This window comes from Sturnus vulgaris, chromosome 2, assembly GCF_052056855.1.
Source record: "Sturnus vulgaris isolate bStuVul1 chromosome 2, bStuVul1.hap1, whole genome shotgun sequence".
NCBI classification, from domain to species: Eukaryota; Metazoa; Chordata; class Aves; order Passeriformes; family Sturnidae; genus Sturnus; species Sturnus vulgaris.
Genome location: NC_142244.1, coordinates 37131844 through 37156280, shown reverse-complemented (window position 1 = coordinate 37156280; position 24437 = coordinate 37131844). Strand labels below are relative to the sequence as shown.

The window sequence follows — 24437 nt, the reverse complement described above, 5'->3', positions numbered from 1 at the left end:
TTTGTAGACTTCACACCTTCATTTAAATGACCAAAAGAGACAGAGAAGCAAACACTGTTCCCTGCCTCATTTGATTTGATTCTCTGGTCTAGAAATTGCAAAAAATTAAAATGAGTTGTTACAGACCAGCAGGAGGGAATGCAGTAAGAAATTTCCAGGCAACCTGCCTCGGGATTGAACCAAGTCAAAACTATCAGTAACTCGTTTACCTTCCCTGATCTTCACACAGAACAGCAAACACAAAGGAATAAATCCAGCTAATAGACAATACTCAGTACCCACAGAGAAAAAGAGTAGAAACCTAGGTAAATTTTAGAAAGAAATTCAAGAAACAGTACACTAAGATGGTTGAGTAAAACACAAGCTGTAAGCTCCCATGGTTCAAAGAACTTGAGAGCTATTAGACAAATGATAATCATAAAATATTTACATATAAACATCAATATGAGACACAAATTAATCTAGCAGACTGCACAGAAGGAAAGCAGACAGGAAATATGTGTAAAAAACAGAAAGCTCCCAGTATCTTGGGCCCTTCATCTCTGTAAGAGGACTTTAAAAAGCTATCTAGAAAATGCAGCATATGGGTTATACAACCCTGAGGAAGCATAAGGCATGACGTATGTGACAATCACCCAGTGTGGCAAACACTCACAACAAACAAGCAAAAGGGTTAAAAATAACAGCTCCTCAGGATATGCATGGCACATAAACCCAGCTTCTGTCCTGCTAGGGAAAACAAGGGGACAGAAAAAGGAGGGGGGTAATCATCGAAGGGATTACCAGGCAGGCCTGTTTCTGGGGTTTCAGCTTTTAGCGACCAGACTGGCACACAGAGGAGGCCAACACATGGCCTGTGGAGATTAATCCTAGGCAAGTGGAGAGTCTTTCAAGGAATGATATTTCAAGTTGAGGTTGCATTCTGAGTTGCCCTTGCTCTCCATTAACTGTAAAAAGTGTGAAAGTGTGACATCCCTAAACTAACCATAGCCTTGGTGAATTCTCTGCACAACTGCTTTCCTGCAGAACACCATTTAGGAACAGCTCCATTGTGAAGCAGTGTTATTCTATACCACGATGCTGCCAGCAGACAAGAAATGGGCCAGACAGACTGTAAGAACTGCTATGTAAGTACAACAGCAGATTTCTCAGAACAAGGCAGTATTACAAGCCCAGCTATATTAAGGGGAAACCAGATATCCAAATGCCAAGGAAAACTGAAGTAAGGAGGACAGGTAGCTTTGCACTGAACAGCGTTCCCATGCAGTTATATTATTCCAGGTCTCTGTGCCCCACATAGCTCATGGGAAACGATGCCACAGAAGTTGCTCAGCAGTCTCTTGTTCCAGAATATTGATTTGAGCAGATGATACAATGCAGAGGGCTAAATGTTCTGCAAGTCAGATTGCTTTGAAAGGCAGGAATTATGTTATGATGTGTCAGCTGAACTCTCTGAGAACCAGAACAGACAGACACAGAGAGCCTGGAGGAGCCCTATGAGGTTTTCAGTTTTCCTCCCTGCTGAGCAGAAGGACCCAGGCTTACACCCAGATGGTGTCTAATTGCACTGGTAACCTCCTACAACATCCACAAGATCCCTCACCATCTGACTTCAGTGCTTGAAGGTTCTAGTTTTTATCCTACTACATAAAAACAATCTTTTTTGTTATAAATCAGGACAACCACTTGTCCTCCAGATGTCAATATGTAAAGCAAATTACAGCCTCTTCCACACTTGTTGGATTTGTCATGTCCCTTCCCTGCCCAGTGTCCTTTTTCACAGTTCCAGCCTCTGCAACTTTTGTATACTTTTGATATTCTCAAAGCCTCTTATTCTCTTTTCTGGAATTAAATTTATCTTAACAGACAACCTGTAAACTCAGGCTGGATTCCCAATAATGATACAGGAACACTGACTGGTGGATGGAGCTGGACAGAAAAACTGTCAGCTTTATGAAACATAACACACACACACAACCAACCAGAGAAGTGATGGGTTCTTTTTTTTTTTTTTTTTTTGCCTATTTGTTAAGAATCAAACTTTTTGTCTAACTTACAATAAGGAAAACTAAGAAAAATTTCACTTATCAGTGTTGATTAGTTCAATGTAACCTTGTTGTCTACGTAACTTCACATTTGATTTTACAACATATAACCATGCATCTGTTCTGGTAAAATGCTGTCTTCACACATTTTTTAGTTTTAAATATAATTCTTTAAACTTGACTAACTGTAATTACACAAATAACAGGATAATTACATAAAGATCAGAAACTGGCTCATCCTAAACTCACAAACTTTACTCCAGCATTTCTGTTTATCAGAAAGTATCCTGAAAACCAAGCTATGTTCCTGCTTCGGTGCCCCCAGATGGGACTATCTGATCCCTGTAATCCCACAGATATGTCTTCTCTACTCATCCCTGCCTGTAAACTACAATTAAATATTGAAAAAAATACTCAGTATTTAGTGTATAACCTGTTAATCTTATGTATCACACTTTATCATAAGGAAGAGCCCAGTTCTTATCAGGGGCTCACTCTGGGACCTGAATTCTTCCCACCACATCACTTTTTCTCAGGGGACCACAAAAGGGCTTTAGCAACTGCTGCTATCAGCTGCTCGTCATACCAGGGCCATTCCTTTTTTCTAATGAGTTCTCTTTCCCAGGTATCTTGAAGGCAATGTGGGACCTGTTCATTGGCAATCCTTGCTCCAGTTTGGTTACCCGGCTACACAGGTGACCTGTTTGTATTTCAGACAACAGAATAAGCAGATTCTGGGGCCTTCCAAAACTACAGACACCCTGCAATTACAGGAAACTTCACCTGACCTTGTTTCTGCCTTTCAAGTGTCACAATGTTAAAATCTAGGTGTACAAATGTTAATGTTAAATCAATAATGCAAATATGAAGACAGAATGAAAAATGAAGCCACAAGCCCTCAGAATGACATACACAAAATGAAAATCTCTTATTTATACAGCTGAATAAATGTAAATTGACATCTTAACAGTACAAAATTATCAGCGTGCCCTGCTTTGAAGAGCTTACAATCTAATTGAATGCAAGACACAAAACTAGTGTAACTTGATGTATAGTTGCAAGAGTAAAAACCAGGAGTTGCACACTTAGTACAGCAGCTGTGTAAATTTTTTTTCCTTTAAAAAAACACTCGGTATCAAAATTAACATAAATGTGAAAATTAGAGTGAGACAGAAAACTAAGAAAAAGATGCCTGTTCAGGAATAAATAACTTACAAACTCATACAAAAGAATCATTATATTACATGAAAGAAAACAATTCAGTAACACAAATGCCTTTCTAGTGATGCAAAAAAATTAAATGGAATGAGATCAAATTACCTTTATTTATTAGCAAAATAGGCATTATGGTCTTACATTTTCTCACATTCATGTTGGTATTTTTAATTTAAGAACCTTTATATTATACTAGAATCTCCAAGTCAATAAAAAAACCCAACGTGTGCCTTCAGGCAACAACATAAAATAAATTTTACATTTTGGACATTAAACAACTGGGGTTGTAGATTTGCAAACCTTGGGCTGGGGCTGTTTGGTTGGGGTTATTTTTTGTTAAAAGCACAGCTTAGCAGACATCCATCTGCAAGGCAGTGTTAACATAGTGCTCAACACCTAGAACTGAACCAGAAGGTGTCTGGAATTATTCCACTACAGCATAATGTGAGATATGCCCATACAGTCAGGGGAGAGAAGAAATAAGAAAATATTGGTTTCTGCTTATGAAAATGTAAATTGTACAGATTCCCTCTTTCCAGGAAACTCTACATGATTCAATTCCCTGATAAACACATTTTGAAGGAAGTGTTAACCTCTTCAGCCCAAAAGTGAAGACAGACTTAGGGACAGTTGCACTGACTCATTCTGGCAAAGTGTATACTGCCACCAAAAACTCTTCTGGACCACAACCAATAAAGAGCAAATGTTTTCTTCACGTATTTTGTATGTTGATTACTACTGTCATCACCCATCAGGTCAGGGCAGCTTTGCTGACTCTTTCTCGAATGAATATGGCAGGAGAAAACATGACCTTTATTTCTATTTTTACAAAGCTGTTGTTTGGCACCATTTAATTTGCAGTAAATAAAAGAAGATACCACAGTGAAACAGATTTTAAATACTTCTAAGAAGCAGGAACCTGGTATGACCTGACCAAAATAAGCATATCTGAGTAAGGCAGATTTTCTCATTTTGCTGAAGCAGGGACTGTAAAATCATCTTTTATCACATTTGGCCACTAGTTACAAATTCAGCTTTTTCTCCATGGTTACCCTCTGACATCTAGCTTGGCCATCTGGAACAAATTCAGAAGGAAAGAAGAGAGGATGAGAAGGAAGAAGATTATGCTTATAATGCAAGACGCCATTGCTTCTACTGAGTGCAATATACACTAAAAAGGAATGGAGGAGAGGATGCACAGCTGCCTCTTGTGCCTATATCAACACTGTGGTTGCTTCCAATTCCAGTTAATAATTTATAACACTTTTTTCCCCACTAAAATAATGACTAGTGTTAATTTATAACACTCACAGAACACACAGTGTCAGCTCTCATAAATATCTCAGATAAGGAGATGTTTTTGCCACTAAAATTTATGTGAGAGAATGAGACATCATCAAACTGAGGTAAGTGAGTTATAGCATGGTTACCCTGTGTTTTGTCTATGGGGAGAGAGAAAATGACAATTGTCCAGAAGGCAGTGCAGATCTTAGGTGTGTTAAAATGCCCTTTGGAGGTGGATCTCTCTCTGCTGACCAAAGCAACCTTCCAGGACAAAAAGCTGGGCACCCTACCTAAGTGAGGCAACTAAAACAGGATGGATCTACTTTAAACATCTAAGAAGTACCAGAATAACAACAGAGCTGAAAAAGAGTATAAAGTTCACTACTCCCAGTCTAGAGCCCACTTAGCTTTGCAGTGTGCATGCATATAACAAAGGCTTGTTCTGTATAATGCCTGCTCCTATAGTCCTTTTGTGGGCAAAATACTTCACTGTTTCTCACAGCGGAAACAATGTCTGGCTGGAAAAAGCTCAGTGCCATTAAAAACAGTGACATCTTTAAATCAAAGCTTTGTGGTGAAAATTGGCATGGTTTAGATAGCAATTTTCTGACACTTGTTTGTTTAACTCTTGGAAAACTAAAATTGTGCTTTCCACAGTCTGTAAACATAACTAAAATTTGCAGTGTTCCATTCAATTACCTGTAAAAACTAAGAGGTAGTTGAACAAAACTTGGAGTGAAGGAGGTGGTCTTTTAGCCATGTACTTATTTGAGAATTCTTATTCAGCAACTGAAAGGACAAAAATATTGTAATACCAATTACCTGTTACAAGTAAAAGAGAAAGAAAATTTCCTGCATATGTTGGATTTGCTGCTGTAAGATGTAAGAAGACTGAAACCACATTCAAGATTTTTGAGCACTAAAAGTTATGATCCTAAATTTAAATTTTGTTAGCTAAAAAGAAGCTGCCAGTTTGAAAGAGAATTAGGGCATGAATGGGAACTAGCTTTGTCTGGTCCTTTATGAACTTTGCTTAAAAAGTTCCTGCTGAGTTGCTTTTAGACCCATTCCTTTCAACAGACCAGCCACAAAGTCAGCATTACCACTACAAAATCCAGCATTTCATAGAGCACATCTGTCAGATTCTTCTAAATGGCCCAGAAGTTGTCCACATGGGATCAGACTGACACGTTTCAATCCCTGACATTGAAATACTTGATAAAATATGTCCTAGAAGGCATTGTTTTAATATAAAAGGAATGATGCAAAAAGTTTTTCCATTACAGAATCAGCACATCTTTATGAACTGGCTACAAGGTGGGGTGAGCCAAGATGATATTAACAGCAGCCCACAGGTTTCATCTGACTAAAGGTACAATCCCTCTCCCTTTGAGGACGAGGATAGCACAAAACCCAACACTCATATCTCTGACTGCCTAGACACAGCTAGATGTGCAAGGAGGATGATAGGGTTAGTCTAAAAGCACATGTGCAGCCAGGCACCCAGATGTGGGGGTTCCTGCCATCTCTGTGTGAATCACAAGCAGGGTTCCAAAACTGGAATCTGAGGAGCATGGATTTAATTAGTTCTTTCCATCACTGTGAAAGACATGAATGAATTACAGTAACATTTTTGCTATTAACTATTCTGTTGATGAATCCAAAATATACGCAATTACAGATCTAAATATAGTCCCTTACAGTTAAAAGAAATCAAGCTAAGTAACTCAGGAACCGAGGGAGGGAGAGCAGGCATCTAAACCCATGCAAAAATCTAACTTCACTTCTGTATAGCCATGCAATTTTACTTTGCAGCAAAACCTTGCTCGAGAAATTCCATAATACTTCCATGAATAGTTCTATTCAGAAATATCCTAGTTTGAGAAAGTAAGGTAAAAATTAAGCAAAAAATAATCAATTTATTTACTTCTCAAAATTGTTCATCTCATTCCATCTCTAAATGGCACTGTTCAACAAATCATTTTGTAACTACAGTGAGATGCCTGTCTTGTCTGATTTAAAACTTTGAGTGTACTTCAAAATTAGAGATGAGAAAAAACCAAAGACAAGAGCCTTTGTTTAACTGTGCAGCATAGTGCACCAACCCATACAACCACACCTAAAGGGAGCATATCCAGTACCACAGGATACTCCATAGTCCCTTTCCAGCCTCACTTTTTGCTGGTACTGCAAGCAAGCATTCCAACTCTGTGAACACTCCTGGGAATGTGGAGCCTCATTGCCCTCCACACCAAAGTGAGAAAAACAAAATATTTTCACTCTAGAACATCAGGCAAAGGAAATCGGGTACTGATACATGACCTGAACCAGAAGCAAACCTTTTTTTCCCACATCCATATGAAATTAAAGCTTCCTATAAGTTATATGATTTTTATTATTAAGCAAACCACTTTTTCCCTAACTAAACAGGCCTGGACTTTTAAAAGCAAGATGGCAGGCATCACACCAAGCAGCAACATAAATTAAGTGCAAAGCTGTATGAAATTTGAAGACTGGTACTAGATGTGAGAGCTATTTAAAGGGTGAATTCCCAAAATGCTTCAGTTGTTCTTTAGAAAGACCCAGGACCGGCCAGTGCCAAAGAAAGTGGTGCTTGGTAAGAACTTCCAGTGATAAATATCAGTATGTTTTAAAGCTTGTTTCACAGGTTTCTCTGTCTCCATACTGATTTTAGGAGAATATTTTAACCAAATCCAAAATAGCAATGCAGAAAGAAGTGCTGACAAGGAGAGGGATAATCCTGTCCTCAATGCTGATACTGAATTACTTCTGCACAGCTTACAAGAGAGTATCCCACTGAGATTTCTACAGATGCCCTCAATGGGAAGGACAGTAGACATGAACTCCCAAATTTTCCCCAGAAAGGGAAAATAAGTCATCATCAGAAATACTAAACTAGTTACCCACAAACAGCTGTCATAATCATAAGGCAAATAAATGGGAAAAAAACCAAAAACCAAACATGGAAGAATCTCCTCAATCTCCCTAATATTCACAGGAGTAACAGGGATTACAAGGTAAAAATAGCAATCTTTTTAAAAATGGTAGAATGTTTTGAGTTGCCAGCATGCTTTTAATTACGTTTAGAAAGTTAAAGTCTATTGCATGAACTAGACAAATTAAGTCGCTCAAAATCACAATGAAGTTGCTGATTTGCCAACATTTTTAATCCTGCAATTTACATGCTTAAATACATTCTTAACAATATCCTTTTAATAATCAAATACATTCACACTGGCAACTTCAGCACACTGACTGATGTGACAATTTAAAGTGTTTCAAGGGGGATATTTGGGTCTCTTCACTTTATATTTTAATGTTGCCAAAACACACATCCTCCTAATACCAAAGAAGAAAGTCAAGCTTTGGTGTACACTAAGACTGACCCAAACTGCCTGGAAACAAACAGGAAATTCACAGATTTTTAAGGCCAGAAGGGACTGCTGTGATTGCCAATCTCACTTCTGCACAAAATAGCCTGTAAGATTTCACCCCAAAAGTCCTGTTGCAAGTATTTGGAAACTGAACTACAGATGAATATCCAGCACAGAAACATCCTCAGTGTAAATTACTTAAATCAGGATTAAAATTTAAATTATGAAAAGCCTCAGTTTTCCTTTATCTGTAAACAGGTACGATAAAGAAGCCTCACCAGTACATCAGGGTGACACTTTTACAGCACAGCAGGATGAATTATTAAGAAGGGAACTCCTCCACACACGTTTCCACCTTTACTACACATAATGGCAAGCGATTCCATGAATGGCAATGCCATTTATTAAAATATTTCAGGTTTGAAATTTCATTTCTACAGTGTCATTTTTTAAAATACATTCACAAAATCCCATTTTTTGTTCTTTTTTAATGAAAATAATTCTACCAATCTGTGCAGTTTATCATTATTTATATAGTAAATGTTAATTCATAACTAAGGAGTTATTCCTATAGGGAAGAGAATCCAAAGTCACATCAATTACATCCTCATTTCTCTTTGTAACATTCATTTTTTGCCCTTTCCTCCACACTTTGTATCATCAGATCCAGGGGATATATCAGATTCAGGCACATCTGGATAGATGAGCTGAATAAAAAAAGGTTCACATGACCCTTACTCCATTAGCATATCCAGAAACTTTAAATTGGTATCCAATTTGCAAGAAACCAGAAAACCTAAGGTCTGCGAGTGCTTTCAGAGTAAAAATTCGCCTTCATATACTTCCCAATTGTTGTTTGAAGACTGGAAGCCACATTTTCCACAGCTGCACACACAAACTTGAAGTGAGAAGAGGCCAAATGTAAGGCTGTTTGTCTTTTCTTAAATGCTGCCATATTACAATCCTAAAAGCAGTAGTTTTATACTGTACTAAAGCATGGAAATTCAAGCGAATTAAAATCACATTTGGAAAAAAAAAAACAAACCCACGTTCAAATCACCTTCAAAACACAGCTCTCATAACTTATTTTTAAAATTAGCCTTGAAACTTTGTTATTTATTTATGCTGCTACTGATAACTGATGTTTATCCGCCAAACATGTCACAAATAGAAAACAGATTAAACTGCAGTTTTAAAATTTATTAGCGTTTGTAAGAGAGGCTTCTCATAAAATTAAACATCAAGCTTTTCTCTTGGGTGTCTATTCAAAATCTTGGATGTCTGATCTTTATCAAAAATAAACATTTGAGGCCAAATTTGAGATAAATCTTAAAACACAGCATAAAATTACTTTTAAAAATTATTATTTTAAGTGCACAGATTTTTCTCCCATTTTCAATGCAAAAGAAAAACGATTTCCATTCCCCATTAAAGCATTTTTAATTTAAAATTGTTAAGTACTAGAAATGAACAATCAAACACAATGAAGATGCAATATGAGATATGAAGCTTCATAGCCCACCTTTCTTCTTGACTGGCATTCTTCTTCCTACTTCTGAATCTGGTTGCAATCACTTTTTTACAGGTACTAACGAAGTACTACTGGAACACTCTGCAAGGTCAGGAACTGACTATCTATTGCAGAACACTTTTACAGTTCAGTAAGGAAATGCAGCTTCAGTCTTCATTTCTGTGAATACTTGCTGATCCCTTGGATTGGACTTCCGATGCTCTCCACAAATAAAAAAAAGGGAGGAAAAAGAAGCTTTTTGATTCTTTTTAAGAGATGCTTTCAATTTCTTTAAAATATATTTGACTCTACAAAAATACAAGAGCAAACGTTCCTTGGCAATATAAAACCTTATTATAACTCCTCTTCTGGCAGCAAAGTTTGAAAATTAAAAGATTTTATGCAATACAATTAAGGCACGGTCCATATCTAGGCAGCTGTCTCAATACTCCACCTGTACATGCTCAAAAACATATTATTTGTAGGATAAAAATGCCCAAGTAATCCAAATAAGGAGGAAGACAAAAACAATCCAAAGTGCCTCTTTAAGCTGTTTCACTTCTTGAATTAATTTTGCTAGCTATGTATTAGGTGACTACACAGCTGACTGAAAAGATCCCTTTTTTCTGACCAGACAAGAGCCTTCAAATATCACCCTCTAACCCAACAGAAGTCACTGGGCAGACACTTTCATTTTTATTATCTGCAAGCCACCCAGCCTTACGGTCTTTAATGTCCCTCTGATCCTCCCATGTATTAAAAGAGAGGATTGAAAACGAGGAAAGCAATCCCTTGACCTGGAATTGTTAAAGTGACAGTGCTGCCCACTGGGCACTTGGGCACAGCAGATTGCTTTATATTGGAGTCATTTACTTCATGCCATTCCTTCCCTTGCACAGCAGCAGCCACCTCGTGAAAGAGGAGTTAGGAGAGTTAGGAGAAGAGCTTCACGAAAGGTATTTTCAGAGATAATGAAGTATTAATGAAATAAAAAGCAAGCCATGAAATCAGTCCGGTGTTTCCCGCTCAGAAGTGCAGCTAGTTGGCTTCAGTATCAGCCTCTCTCTCTCCCTCCCTTTTTCTGGAAAAACAAAAAGAGAAACAGAAACGGGATAGATTTTCCTCATCTACTCCGTTAAGGAAAAGTCTGAGAAAGGCGGACAAGCCCGGAACGCTTCCCTTGCCCGCGAGAACGAGGAGCTGCGATGCACATGGCAGCGCTTTGCTGTGCATCGTCCTTCTTCTCTGCGAGACGGGAACCGTGCTCGTGGAGGGGGCGGCTCTGCTTCGCTCTCTGATGTTCGCAGTTGGGATCTGCTCGTCCCCGCATCCCGCGGGCAGGGACTCAGGGGCTGTCCCCCCTCATCCTCTCCCTACTCCACCCTCTCCCGGTTCTCTCGAACCCAAAGGGCCTGCTGCTTTCTCAGGCGAAACAAGGCACAGAGGGCTGGCTGGGTAGCTGGGGAACTGGCATAGAGCGCAGGTGAACTGGCGGAGCCAGCCTGCGTTAAGGACGAGGACAATTCCCCCCAGGGCTGCTGAGGGACAAACGAGAAGCACGAGCTGAGGAGAAGAGGGAGGGTTTGGAGGTGGGGCGAAGCGAGACGCAGCCGGGGCGAGGGGCGCTCGAAGGGGGCGGGACGGGGAGGAAGCACAAAGGATCCGGTGGCGAGGGGAGGGAGCAGCGGGCAGGAGGGCAGCGGGGGTTGAGAGGGCGGGCAGGGAAAGGGCGCGGGCTGAGGGGAGAGGGTCAGCGGGTTACCCCGAGGACTGGCCCTCCCCGCACCGAACGGGGAGTCCCCGCGTCCCGGCCGCCGGTGCAGGGTCGGCACTCAGCCCCGCCGCCATCGAGAAGCCGCCGCCGCCATCCGCCGCCCCGGCAACCAGCGCCGGGCCCCGCCCGCCGGCCCGCCGCCAATTGGCGGCCGCCATGCTGGGCCGGCGGCCAACGGCCCAATCACAGGCGGCCTCTGAAGGCGCTGGTCATGTGAGCAAGCAAGATGGCGGCGCCCATAGGGAGGGCGTGAGCTGGGAGGAGCCATGTTGTAGGCGGCGGGAGCAGCTCGGTGGAGGCGTTGGGGCCGTGTCCGCCCGTGCGGTTCAAGGTCGGAGACTGATCCCGGCGGGGAGGCCGGGAGGGTCAGCGCGGTGCCGGGGCAGCGACTGGTAGCGGTGGGGTTTGAAGGTCGGGGTCGAGCCGCAATTTCGCAGCGTGAGGGCTCTGACTGGAGCTGTGCTCCGGGGCTTTGGGAGGGCTCCCTCTGCCTCCGGCAAGGCTCAGGGAAAGGCGTGTGTACAAGTCGTGAGCAAGGCTCGGGGAGAGGGGGGTGCTTACAGCTCCGTGACATGCTGTCTGTGGGATCCCAAAGCAAGGTTTGGGGACCCTCCTTAGGCCGCCTGAAGCGATCCCGGTGAGCTCCTGCCCGCTTGTCTCGCTTTCTCCGCTCCTGTATCCTGGCAAGCCCGAAGTGAAGCAGGTTCAGTCCCACAGCTAGGGCTTAGGACGCAGCCTTCGCTTTATAAAAGCAACTTAAGGTAAGTATGATTGGCAAAGTAAGTCTGGAAGAACTTCCTCTGCAGTAAAATGTATAGGAAAAGAAGCACTTGAATCACTAAACTCCAAGTGTAATCAAGAGCTGTTGTAACGGGTTGGCCTCAGGAGGCCACCAAGATGCTCTTACCACTTTCTGCCCCCCTTAACAGGACAGAGAGGAGGGATAAGGTATGAATAAAAGCTCGGGGTTGTGGTAAGAACAGAGAGATCATTCATCAATTACCATTACAGTGAAAACAGTAAACTGTGGGGAAATTGAATGTTGTCAATCAAGTCAGAATACGTAATGAGAAATCACTCATATTTCTGTATGTCCTCTCTCTCTTAAAAGCACGGGGAATGGGGATTGTAGTCAGTTCATCACGTGTTGTCTCTACCACTCCTTTCTCCTTGCACTCTTTTCCTTTTCCAGTGTGTGGTCCCTTCCACGGGAGACAGTTCTCCACAAATTTCTCCAACAGGAGCCCTTCCCACAGGCTGCAGTTCTCTATGAACTCCTCCAGTATGGGTCCCTTCCACAGGGTTCAGTCCTACAGTAGCAGTGGCTGTTCCAGTGTGGGTCCCCCACAGGCTTACAGGTCCTGACAGGAGCCCACTCCAGCACAGGCCTCCCACAGGGTCACAGCCTCCTTTGGGCATCCAGCTGCCTTGGCACGGGATCCTCCAGAGGCTGCAGGTGGATCTCTGCTCCACCATGGTCCTTCATGGGCTGCAGGGGCACAGCTGCCTCACCATGGGGTGAGGGGGGGGAATCTCCACTCTAGCACCTGGAGCACTTCCTGCCCCTCCTTCTGCACTGACCATGGTGTCTACAGGGCTGTTCCTCTCACATGTTCTCACTCCTCTTTTCTAGCTACTGTGGTGCAGCAGTTTACCCTTTTTTACTTTCCCACACACACCACCAGTGTAGTGGTTGGGTTAGGCTTAGGCTTGGCCAGCACCAGGTCTGTCTTGGAGCCAGCTGGAACAGACTCTGTCAGACGTGGGGGAAGCTCCTGGCATCTCAGAAGCCATCCTTGCATCCCCCTGCTACCAAAACCTTGCCACACAAACCGACTGCAACTGTATGCTTTCTGATTTATGTCTACAAAGTATGGATTTATTTGGTTGGGGTTTTTTCTTACAGTTCTATTTGACAGTTAAGTCAATTTAAATCTGGAGTATTGCCATGCAAAATAGGAAATGCATTTGTGATCCATAAAGAGTCTAAATGTTTATCTGATTCATACTGGGGCTATGCAACTTCGATTACATTTGTTTATTTTTTCCTTATGATCCAGAACTTCAAGATGACAGGAAGAGAGTTTCTTGAACTAGATTCTCCACAGCGAAGACTAATTTTGGAAAGATTTAAGCGGATGGAAATCATACAAAAGATGTTCAATGAGCTTCCTAAAGCAGATCAGTAAGTGCTGGTAAAGTAAATAAAGATAAGTGCATCAAACATTTCAAGTCTTAGAGGCCTTTCTTTTTCCTTATTCTTGTATTGCAAATTTTCCATGCAGTTACAAAATTTGTTAATTGTGAAGATGCTTGTTATTGTCCAGAACAGAAAAACTGTTCTGTGTTATTTCAGTGTTGGCTCTGGTCCTGCTCAGCTGGTTTCTGGCATGTGCTCCCCCAGTGCTTGGAGTTCTGGGATGGCTGATCAGCCCTGACTGGCTCTGAGCATTCTTACAGTCTTGTACTAGAGCTAAAAAAATTTCTAGGAGAGTGAAATGTGATTCTGCTGGAGTCATCTTGTGTCCAGCAGAGCTGGCCTGGGGCCAGAACTGAGTGAACATCAACCTGCTGGTTTCTGCATTTCATTCTGCCCTGCTCCCTGTTTCAGGAAGGCGAGGCTAAGGTATCCAGGTGGTGGTGGTGGAGTCAGCTGGAGTCCTGCAGGCTCACCAGCAGGGTTCTGTACAGCACAAAGGCAGCTAAATGCCTTCTGGGCCTCACAAATTACCTTTGGTTTGTGATACTGTATGTCACTGCAAAACCTTACTGGACCTGAGCTGGTTCTGTTAGGAGCCATTTACATGTGTTCATCAGCTTGGATAAATTTTTTAGAAATAAGAGTAATCAGAAGCTTATTTTATTTCTATTTTATTTAAATAGGATTAAATTGCTGGCTAAACAAACTGCTGTTGGTAACACAGGGCCTCCCCACACAGACAAGAAAGAAAAGGCTGCAACTTTGTGTAGGATCTGCGACCCTCACATTCAGCTTCCAAAACTCCTCCTTCCCCATGAGGGCAGGGGAGGCAGATACTCAGTAGTGATGTGGTAATGTCTGGGTAGAACTCTGGACTTATGGATTGCTGGGCCTTGGAAAGAAATAGCTGCCAGTTCCTGGCAGGACTTAAAGCTTGTGTCCAGAGGGCAGCTCACTCATGTCTGGAAAGGAAGAGCAGGCACCCAGCAGTCAAACTGAGAGTTCCTGTTTATCCAAACACTTGTTTTTAACGGTAGGGAGCTCAAACAAACAAAAAAAACACAAACCCCAACTCTTCTATCCTCCTTTTCTTTTGTGCAGTGTAGCAGTTCTGTACCTCACTAAGTAGGTTCTGCTGGTCCTGGGTACATTAATTTGCTCTGGTTTGCAGAGCACTTAAATATACTGCTAAAATTTTAATCTCAGTCCTCCATATTTATTGTTGTGCTTGCCTGTGTTTCACTGCCTGTGATTGTAAAGGTAAAATTTGAATTTTCCTATGCAAAACAAGAAATACTTGGTGTCCTTGATGTCTGACATTTTTAATGTTTTAAGATTTGCAAGATCAGTAAATAGATATCTGAAATCTTTTCTGTATATTTTTTTAGTGCTTAATATTATTTGAAACATTAAAATGTAGAAGGATTGTAAGTGGATTGACTTGACTTTTTACAATTATGTATTTTGTTGTATATATATTTCCTCATTTCTTTTCAGAAAACATCCTTAGAAACATGCTTATTATGAGAGTTTTAATGAAGTTTCCATTAACTATAATAATGAGACGAAAAAAATTGTAGCAATGGCTTCTCAACCTGTCACTTTACTCTTGAAGTGTGTGTAAACTCAGGTGTGTAACAAAGGATGCTGCAGTGGCTGCTTTTGAAAGTAGCTCTCCATTTTGCACCAGTGAGAGACTGACATCTTTTACCCCTTGTTGTAGGATTTTCAGAAGAAAATTGTAGTCTTGACTAAACTAATCTTTTTTACAGTTCTCAATTGCTGATATGGCTTTCATTTTTTCACAGGAACCTTTGTAATCATGGAAAATACTTCCTAGCAGCAAATTCAAGCTTATGTGGCTTAGCAGCAAATAATTTCTTCAGGAGCATCCTACATGTCAGAAAGGCTTCACTGGTGTCTGCTATGCCAATGGCTGTCATTCCATTTCTTTCAACAGCAGTAGTTTATGAAGCTTTTGTGCATGACCCTTTATTTTCAGGTAAAAACCTCTTTATTCCTTTTTTTTTTTTCCCAAAGGGCTTTGCATTCTTTGTTACACAATGTAGCATTAGAGGAGCTTTTTCTCCCTGCAGAACAGTGCTCTTAAACTGTAGTGGTCTTAAAAAACCTGAGTTTGTAAAGCAGAGTTTGAAAAACAGAATGCATTGGACAGCAGTGAGTTGTCAAAGTGGAGTGGGAAAGGAGATACATATGGTTATATATTTCTAAAAAAATTCTTTCACAGATTATCTGTTTTCAGCATTTTTCACTCAAAGTTTAGTAAAAGTGACTGCAACAAAGCAGTTCAATTTCCCCCATCAATGCAATTTCATTTGAAGGTCAACTTTTGAATGATGAATTCCTCATGGGTTGGAGTGAGAGTGATTGTTTTTGGTTTTGTCTCATTTTTGTTTTGGGACTGGTTTTGTTGTTTTGGGGTTTTTTTGTTGTTTTTTAAAAGAAGAGACCTCGTCCTTTATAATTTTTGGCATATCTGTACAGCTTGGAAGTTTCTGTCAAGAGCCTGTTTTCAGGTTCTTGCACACAGCTTATAAATTGATGTGGTGAAGAATGTGTGAATATTGGCAGTGAAATATTGTTTGCCACGCAGGTCAGCTGAACTGTGAGGTCTGTGCTGTGATCAGAGGAGGATTAGTAGGTGCTGTTGTGGGTGGTTTCTATCCCATTTTCCTCGCTATCCCCTTGAACGCAAGCCTTGCAGCCAGGTATGTCTTTCTTAGCTGAAATGTATTGACTGAAATGTAATTATGGGTTAAATGTTCAGTTCTCGGTGTAAATTCTGTAGATATTTAATCTGTGCATACTTGTCATCTTGTAGACATTTAGGATGTGGAAGGAGATTTACATTAAGGTCATCTGATTACAAAGTGAAGTTTGTACAGGCTACACCAAAGTGAAATAAGATCTGCAAAGAAATCCATGGGGAAGCCCTTACGTTTAGCAGGAATCTTCCAAGTCTCCCAGGGTGTGCTTGGGTGTGTGAAGTGGTGGCTGCCATCACTGTGGGCAGTGCCCAGCAGCCAAAGTCCCTGACAGGTGTCATTCTGTGCAGTTCAGAGCACATCAACGGCAGGGCGAGGCTTGGTGAGACCCAGGGCGTGGTCAGGATGTTTTAAAAGCATTTATCCAGAGAGCTCAATACCACCAGGTAAATTTAACTTAGGAGAAGGAAGAGAAAATTACTATCTACATAAATATTTATGTTAAATCTTGACACTTGCATGGAAAAAAAAGTAAATTTCTACCACTGTTTCTGCTGTTTAGGTATATGTCAACTCCCTTGCCAGGGAAGGAAAATCTGCTACGCTACTGGCTCACAACTGCTCAGCCTGTCTTCAGAAAGATGAGTCTGGGTATACTGGTACAGGCTCTGACTGGATTGTACCTTGCCACTAAACAGCATGGAATATATATGAAAATGCTGCTGCAGATGAACACTAGCAGGGATCCTGAAGAGCTACCTGAATGAAGTAAAGCAACTTTTCAATTGCCTTGGATAAATAACCTTAATAAACAAGAAAAAGAAGTCCCACTGTGTCTTTTTTAATACAAAAGCAGAGTGTCTGCACTGGCATTTTTAAAGTTTTGAACTTAAATGCAGGTTAAACTTTTCATTATGCCCAGTTTAGTGTACACACCTGAATAACAGGCAGGTGTGTTGTTTTGGAAATGAGAGGCAAGAAAGCATTTATAGTGCCTGCTTAATGTTTGGCTCTAAGGTGATGCTACAACTTTTAGGAGCTATAAATAGTGTTCTTGAAAAAAAGGTTTTTCTTTAATAATGTAAACCATAGAAATTTATTTTAAAAACCCAAATCACAAAAAAAAAAAAAACAACAAAAGGGGGAAGATCAAGGCAGGGTTTTACTAGAGATTCCTCAAAATCTGAGTATTTTTCTCCCTTTTCTCCATTCTATTAGCACAAAACTTCTGTCACACAATTACCCCTTTTACACTGTTAGATAGGTCAGATTGTAGAGAATACTTTTATCACAGAGCAAGCAGGAGTGATAGTTGTGTCACGCTTCCCACCATATCAAAAAACCAGCCTTTGGCCTTGTAATTATTTTGCCCTGAAATTGTTTTCCTGAAGGATGGGGCCATGTCAAGAGGCCTGTGAGGGCCAGTGCTGTTACTGGGATATCTCAGCTATGTCTAAGATCAGTGGTCCTGAGTAATGCACTTTAGAGTCAGCTGTGTCTTCACATTGGTGGCTCTATCTTCCAGAGCAATTTAAATTGCAGCTCTCCTACTGCCTGGTGTCTTTAGTGTATTCTGAAGTCTGAGAGCTAAATCAGGAATTCCTCTACAGAAGCAATACTCTCGATCTGATGTATAGTCCTAACTCCTATAGGTGGGTGTTGGCTTCTTCTCACTGGCAACAATGACAGGACAAGACGAAATGGCCTCAAATGGTGCAAGGGGAGTTTCAGGTTGAACTTCGGGAGGAATTTCTTTCCGGAAAGGCTTATTAAGCATTGGAATGACTGTGCAGGAGGTGGCAGGAGTCAGCATCCCTGGAGGTGTTCAAGAAACCACTGGCTGTGGCATTTGGTGCCATGGTCTAGTCGAGGAATTGGTGATGAGTCAAAGGTTGGGCTTGATGATCCTGGGGATCTTTTCCAAACCTAAATGATTCTGTAACTGTAAAAGCTATACAGTTACTGGTCAACAGTCACTTCAGTAAAATTCTAGCATCCCCTGAGACGCACATGGAAATATTTATTCATGAGAATTAAGAATTCAGCACTGAGATCTTTAATTGAAAGGGGTTAAAATTTATGCTGTAATGCTGATAAAAAATACATTGAAGGAGTTTCATCATCTTTATCTACCTTTTCCCATAAAATGGGTCATTAGAGCAGGAACGTGACACATTTTTTATAACTAGGAGCAGCAGCCTGACCTGTACAGGGAAGCAGCAATACAGACTCCCTGTTGTTGTTAGGTAGTGATCATTTAGTTGTCCTTGATTCGAAGTGTTGCTGTGTCACATGGTGTTCCCATGCTGGTCTGTACCCAGACAGCTTGGCCTTACCTTAATCACCCCAACTGGAGATTCTCATTTTACATGACAGTGAATTGTCATATCTCCGGAAGCCATCAGACTTTAACCAACAGAACCACTTACCTGTGATAATAAAAACATAAAATAAAGGTGTTATTGTGCAATAGTATCCTGAAGAGTGACAATGATTGGCTCAGTGATTATTACATGCCTTAAACATGATATAGTTAAAAAACTGTAAACAGATTTCAGTGCTTATTAAAGGGCGCGATTCAAAAGTATCTTCCCTTCCATGTACTACCTTCATTTTGGTATAAATTAAAGTCATAATTATCCTCAGTCACCAAAATGCATGTTCTGACATTTAGTGGTCTGACCTGGACAAACCGTATCCTTTCAGATACTGATTTCTTAAAGTGAAGGGTGAAGACTATATCTATTAAAAAAAAAGTTACATTCCTCAACATTTTTAGTAAGTTGCAAAGACTGACAGTTGTTTCCAGCACAAACTGCAAGCATGTACTTTACATGTTCAGCACTAGTCACATCACAGCTCAGCTGAACACTCCTGAGACTAGAAAGGTGATGTGTTTGTGAACAAGGGAATTTTTAATTACACACTCTGTACTTCTCCTTAACCTATTGAGGAGAAGTGTTCTCAGAAGTTAATCAATGAAGTCTGAAATTGTTTCAGAACTCCATGGGACAGCAAGACACTATCCCAGTTCTGGTATGCATGCATGTGGAGGAGTGCCTACAACAGGAATCTGGGAATGCTCCCTCCATTCCTGGTTTCATACGCAGTATTTGACCTAACTCCTACAACCCCCAAGAACCAGTCCTCAGCCTCTGACAACTGTAACAAGCTCCCCACAAAACCTAAGTGAGAGCAGGTGTTAGCTGGATCCTTCCACCATTGTGGTAGAAACAAGTTAGGCACAGGCTACATATCCCAGAGAAAGGACTTCAGGCTACTTCAAGTCTGAACTACAGCCAAAAGAAGGCCAAGAATGGCTACAGGTAAAGAGCCAACAGAAATACTAAAAAAGTACCACTTTTATCTTCTAGATGCACCATTCTAAATGCTGTCTCAACATTATAATCTATTCTACAGCTTCTGCAAATGACACCCTCATCCTCCTGGTACATGTGCAAGTCCTGCCCTTGGCACCCTCCTACTAATAAGCACAGGCAGAGATATTTCTCTACATCTGCATATCCCAGTTAAACTGGGTGGAAAATGTAGAATCAGCAGCTGGTAACCTGCAGTTTTTGCACAGGGTGCTCTTTAAACAGAGCCCATTTGAACAGCTCCCATACCTAAAATATCCTTCAGTCATTTTACAGTGTTACTAATAGTAAGTATAGCCCTATAACCAGAATATTGCTGATTCCAGCAGAAACTCCTCCATGGCATATTGATCAAACATATCTATATTAATAAAAAATTAAAAACAGCTATGAAAAACAAGAAGTGCTGATTCTCAGAAGTACAGCTCTATCTGCAGTTGAAGGAATAACACCTTTGTGTTGTCCTCACCACAAAATTACCTTTGAAGACAGATGAGCAAGAACATTTCTCCTGCATACGCTGACCCATTTTATCTTGTTTTCCATTGTCTATGACCCAGAGATAACAGCAACCTTCCTGTTTTACCACTTTGTTTAATGAACCAAGTCATTCATGAAAAGAAAAAGATGAAAAAACATTTGAGCCCATGAACTGAAAGATCAACAAGTCTGATTTTATTATGATATTGTATTCTTATCTGAATGGCACATAATTACAAAGAAACATTTACAATATAGTTTCAAGTATTAAGTTATGTCATTTCAAGGCTTTCACTTCAAAAAGCTACATTAATAATACACCATACAGATAGTACAGTTGGTTAGAGTTTCAAATAACTTCCTCCCTTCTATTTGGTTTAAATATGATTCAGTAGGCACTAGAAATGCCTGCAGCCACTGACTTTCTTGGGACTTGACCTTGTTCTTGTACCACAACACATCATTTTGCATGTCAGAAAATCAGCTGCTCTCAGACACAGCCACAGGTCGTGTCACGACAGAGCATTGTGCAGGTTCACAGCAGAGGCCAGAAGAACTGTCCTGACCCTGCCATTCAGCAGTGATGCAACAAGAAAGAATGCATGTTTAAATTAACTCAAAATAACACTCCTACACTGAAGTAACTGTAAAAATGCCACTGGAACATCCCATGCTTGCTACATTAGTGTTTCTCTTTTCCTCAAGCACTTTAAACTGCAAAATAAAGCTCGTTCATGAAGACTGAGCAAGGCAGCTTGAGATTAGGTTGAATATAAATTATTTCCATTTTACATATCAGTCAGTGCAGGTCCTGGTGGTTAACTCTGACTCCTGTGCACTGGTATATCCCATCAGTTACAGCAGAGTTACCAAGATTGAAACTTTGAACAGCCCTGTTGATGCCACCAAAGTGTAAGTCTAAGTCTCTTTTAATCCCACTAAATCTCTTTTATGCTGGCAATATCCCCTGAACAGATGGAATTCTGCATACAGTGGAGTAAAACTTGTTTGATAGAATATTGCCTTTTAAGAAAAATCATCTTAGATGACAGTAAATAATCCCAGCATTCAACTTCTTTTTTTTTAACCAAAGACAGCAAAAGCCCTGTTACCTCTTTATTCTCATTTCTTATACTACCTTTTAAAATAAAGCAGGAAATGTGGCCAGCAGCTGGTCCCGTCTCTTCTGCCCCAACACAGCTGAATCCACTTTAGCATAAAGAAAAACAAGGATGCTAAATACACATATACTTTATCACACAGTGATGTTTCACAAAGAAAAATCAAACTCCTTTTCTACTGATGAACATGTGACAAGGTCTAGCACCAATAAAGCAAATTGGGAGAATTTGCTGGGAGAAAATGCTTTCACCTACTTAGCCTTAAACACAAAATTTAAGGCTTTAAGAAACAAGACTACAGAAACACTGAAGAGCCTTTTTTAAAGAAATTAATAAATGAAGCTGTTTTAGAAAAGTATTCTTTGTGAAACCTCACTTTACATATTATCATTTTCACAATCCTTCTTCCCCCAACTGACATACATTTAAACAACCTAAACATTATAATACAACTGAAAAAAGAACCCACTCATCTTTTGTGATAGGGAGAAACACTGACTAGTACAATAGAACACGCACTATTTTTTTGTCAAACTATTTTTCCTCCTATCTCAGGAGCAATTATGGAACTTTTTCATATCATTAGCCTCACAATACATATTTGCTCATCTCCAAACTCTGCTTAATTATATCAGGTTATGGATTTCTGGATCCTGTAAGAGGCTAAATTAAGAATTCTACAGTAGAGTTAAGCACATGCGTATACATGCAATATTTTTAAAATTTAAAGCTACTCTGAAGTATCAGCAATTTCAGTGTGCATGGGCACAGAGATTTACTTATGGGAAGATAATGAGTTACTTCGATGCACTGATTCTTCAAACCTAATTCTCCTTTTAGAGGTCCACGCAAGAGTGACTCCTCTGTGTGAGGATTCCTCTGTAGAGATTTAACCAGTGCTCAGGCTGTTTCATTAGGTAAAAGTCTGCATCGTGAATCAGAGCAAGCTACAGAAGGGCTTTTGAAAGGTACTGTGCATCCCTAACAGCAGACAGCATTTTAAACCAACAGGTCACAAATTCCTTCTCTTCTTTTCATTCAAAAAGCAATTTACTTAGACTTTTGGGACAGTTCCCTGTAATAAAAGGCTATAAACGTCACATCCCCCTTATTAGCATATTTTCCTTTTTCAGCTCATCATGTACTTGGCTTAATAGGACATTTCTATTTCAAATGGTGTGAGCATTTTTTTAAAATTCAAAATGTAGCTCCTGTATTGGCTACTATGTAGCAAATGTATTTGTTTCAAAAACCAAAATAGGAAAACAGCTAATGAGAATGATGTGATTGTAACCTTTACTATTAGTTGCCATCCAGAGCTAGAAACTCTGGACTAGGCAGACTAGGCCAAGGACCAGACAAATCATTTTCTGGACCAGTCATTATAAGAGACTGGAATAAGCAAAGCAAGCTGTCTGATACCACATTATGGGAATATATTGATCCTTACCAGGTTGCGAGGTGGAAAACGACTGTTCTTTAACCCCTACACAACGGAGCCTGGCAGGGCAACCACCTAAAAGAGAAACTGTCAGAGAGGTTTTAATAGTAATGTATAACTGAGATGCAGTATAATTTTATATGCATGCTTTCTTTTGCCGATCATTACTATTTTCTTAACTCTGTCCAGTGACGATGTCATAATGGAGTTTTTGTTTGGTTTTCTAAGCAAGCATTTTCGGCTCCTCAGGATAAGCAGGCTAGACATTATCTGACTCAAGACCGGGTAGTCAGCATTATCTTTACTGCGAAGTGGAGCCGAGCACACCTTCATGCATCAAGTCGGCATGATCTTTTCACCCAAGTGCTGCAAACGGGCTCTGGCGGCACCGTGTCAGTCTGCACGACCACAGTCGCACTGCTGCACACAGCTCTGCGCGACTCCCATCGCCAAACAGGCTCACACCACTACCGTCCACACGCCAGATTTACAGGACCTTAAACCAAGGCCACCGTCTGGCTCCCAACGTGCCGTTCGAGAGATTTTTTTTTTGTTTACCCTGGCCACTTAAGTAAGCGCCAGGTTCCCCTCCTTTGCATCTCCCCCAATACCACCCCATCACCACTGCATGGATTCTTTTCCTCCGCACCATTGCCTGCTTCCTCCGCCGCGACGCGAGGCCCTTACGGGTGAGAACCCCACGAGTACTTGCAGCAGGTACTTGACCCTACATTTTGAAGGAGGCCGCTGCCCGCCGAGCACAGATGGAGCAGAACTCCACCGACACCTGATCCCGGTCCACGTGCAGGCAGATCCCGCCAGGGGCCGCCCACTCCTCCTCCGTCTCAGTCCCCACCGCCGCCTCCTCCAGGCCGCGGGGCCTGGAGCTGGGCAGGGCGTAGTCGTGGTCGCTGCTCTCGCCGGCGGGCTGGAGGTGCTGATGCTGGCGGCGGGGGCTGCCAGTGTCCCTGAAGAGGCTGGTGCTGAGCTGCAGCCCGCCGGCGCGGGTCCCGGCCAGGCGGCTCAGGAGCTGCCCCAGCGCGCTCTGGTTCGCCAGCACAGCCCGCAGGTAGCTGCTCTCCCGCTCCAGCTCTCGCAGGCGGCGGCTCAGGCCGCGGTTGCGGTCCCGCAGCTGCCGGTTCTCGGCAGCCAGGCCCTGCAGGCGGCTCTCTAGCCCCAGCACATACTGCTTCTTCTTCAGCCGGTTCAACCGCGCCGCCGCCGCCGCCTTCAGCCGACTCCCGGCCCCGCCGCTCCTCCGCCCGGGCGCCGCCGGCCGCGGGCCCTGGCCCGGCGCGGGCAGCGGCTCCGGGTCCCCACAGAAGCAGCCGCTCAGCTCCGCGTCCAGGTCCCAGTCCGGCCGGGCCGCCTCCAGCAGGTCTCCCAGCTCCAGCCCCGGGAACCAGTCCTCCTGCTCCCACACCTCCAGCGGGCCTCCGGGCGCCTCGGCCTCCTTCTCCTGCCGCCGCGGCTCCGAGGCACCCGGAGGCTCCCGCCGCGGCGGCGGCTGCGGTTTGGGCCGCGCGGGGCCCGGGTCGCCTTCCCCGCCGCCATCCCGCCCTCTCGGGGCCTGCCCCGCTCCGGCCAGCGGCCAGACGGCACCCGAAGGGCTGGCCCCGCCGGCCGAGGCCGCCAGCAGCTGCGTGAGGCTGTGTCGCATGGCGGAGCGGCGGGAGCGGGGCCCGGCGGGGCGGGACGGAGCCTGAGGGCAGCGGGCGCGCGAGGCTGCGGCCCGGCGCTCCCGCCGCGGGGCCTGCCGGGAAGCGGCGCGCGGGGCGGGGGGAAAGGTGTGGTGTGGGAGCGCCGCGCGACTGCGCCCGCGCGCGGGAAATCGGCGTCTGGGAATGCGGCGGAACTGCCGCCAAACGT

At 42.6% G+C, this 24437-nt stretch overlaps 3 protein-coding genes across 21 annotated transcripts in view; 1 reads left to right on the top strand and 2 right to left on the bottom strand.

The window, feature by feature from the left end:
• DLG2 (discs large MAGUK scaffold protein 2) overlaps nt 1–11339 on the bottom strand; it is a 982239-nt gene extending 970900 nt beyond the window's left edge. For 11 of the 13 annotated variants that reach the window (XM_088159294.1, XM_088159295.1, XM_088159302.1 and 8 more), the window contains exons 1-2: nt 11212–11335; nt 9462–10530 (exon numbers count right to left, since the gene is read on the bottom strand). In XM_088159294.1, coding sequence (XP_088015420.1) covers nt 9462–9480 — 19 coding nt within the window. In that variant the 5' untranslated portion in view covers nt 9481–10530; nt 11212–11335. Of the gene's footprint in view, nt 1–9461; nt 10531–11211 lie in introns of all 13 variants that reach the window. The other 2 variants (XM_088159293.1, XM_088159292.1) reach the window with 2 other exon arrangements.
• A 78-nt stretch (nt 11340–11417) lies between these two features.
• LOC106852863 (transmembrane protein 126A-like) lies at nt 11418–16973 on the top strand. Of its 3 annotated transcripts, none has more exons than XM_088159329.1 (6): nt 11418–11554; nt 11842–11984; nt 13284–13408; nt 15232–15425; nt 16038–16152; nt 16712–16973. In XM_088159329.1, the coding sequence occupies exons 3-6, from the start codon at nt 13293–13295 to the stop codon at nt 16914–16916; spliced, it is 630 nt and encodes a 209-aa protein (XP_088015455.1). In that variant the 5' UTR covers nt 11418–11554; nt 11842–11984; nt 13284–13292; the 3' UTR covers nt 16917–16973. The 3 variants fall into 3 exon arrangements, with proteins under 3 accessions (XP_088015455.1, XP_088015454.1, XP_088015456.1); XM_088159328.1 differs by having other exon boundaries at nt 11431–11554; nt 11819–11984; XM_088159330.1 differs by having other exon boundaries at nt 11436–11554; nt 11823–11984.
• On the bottom strand, nt 16035–24284 carry CREBZF (CREB/ATF bZIP transcription factor). 5 transcript variants are annotated; one of them, XM_088159326.1, is made up of 5 exons: nt 23300–24284; nt 22578–22655; nt 21145–21215; nt 20007–20114; nt 18150–18578 (listed from the first exon to the last, which is right to left on the bottom strand). In XM_088159326.1, exons 1-2 carry the CDS (start codon nt 24226–24228, stop codon nt 22607–22609), a joined length of 978 nt encoding a protein of 325 aa, XP_088015452.1. In that variant the 5' UTR covers nt 24229–24284; the 3' UTR covers nt 18150–18578; nt 20007–20114; nt 21145–21215; nt 22578–22606. The 5 variants fall into 5 exon arrangements, with proteins under 5 accessions (XP_088015451.1, XP_088015452.1, XP_014731189.2 ...); XM_088159325.1 differs by lacking the exons at nt 18150–18578; nt 20007–20114 and adding an exon at nt 16035–18091; XM_014875703.2 differs by lacking the exon at nt 20007–20114.
• Between the last annotated feature and the right edge of the window lie 153 nt (nt 24285–24437).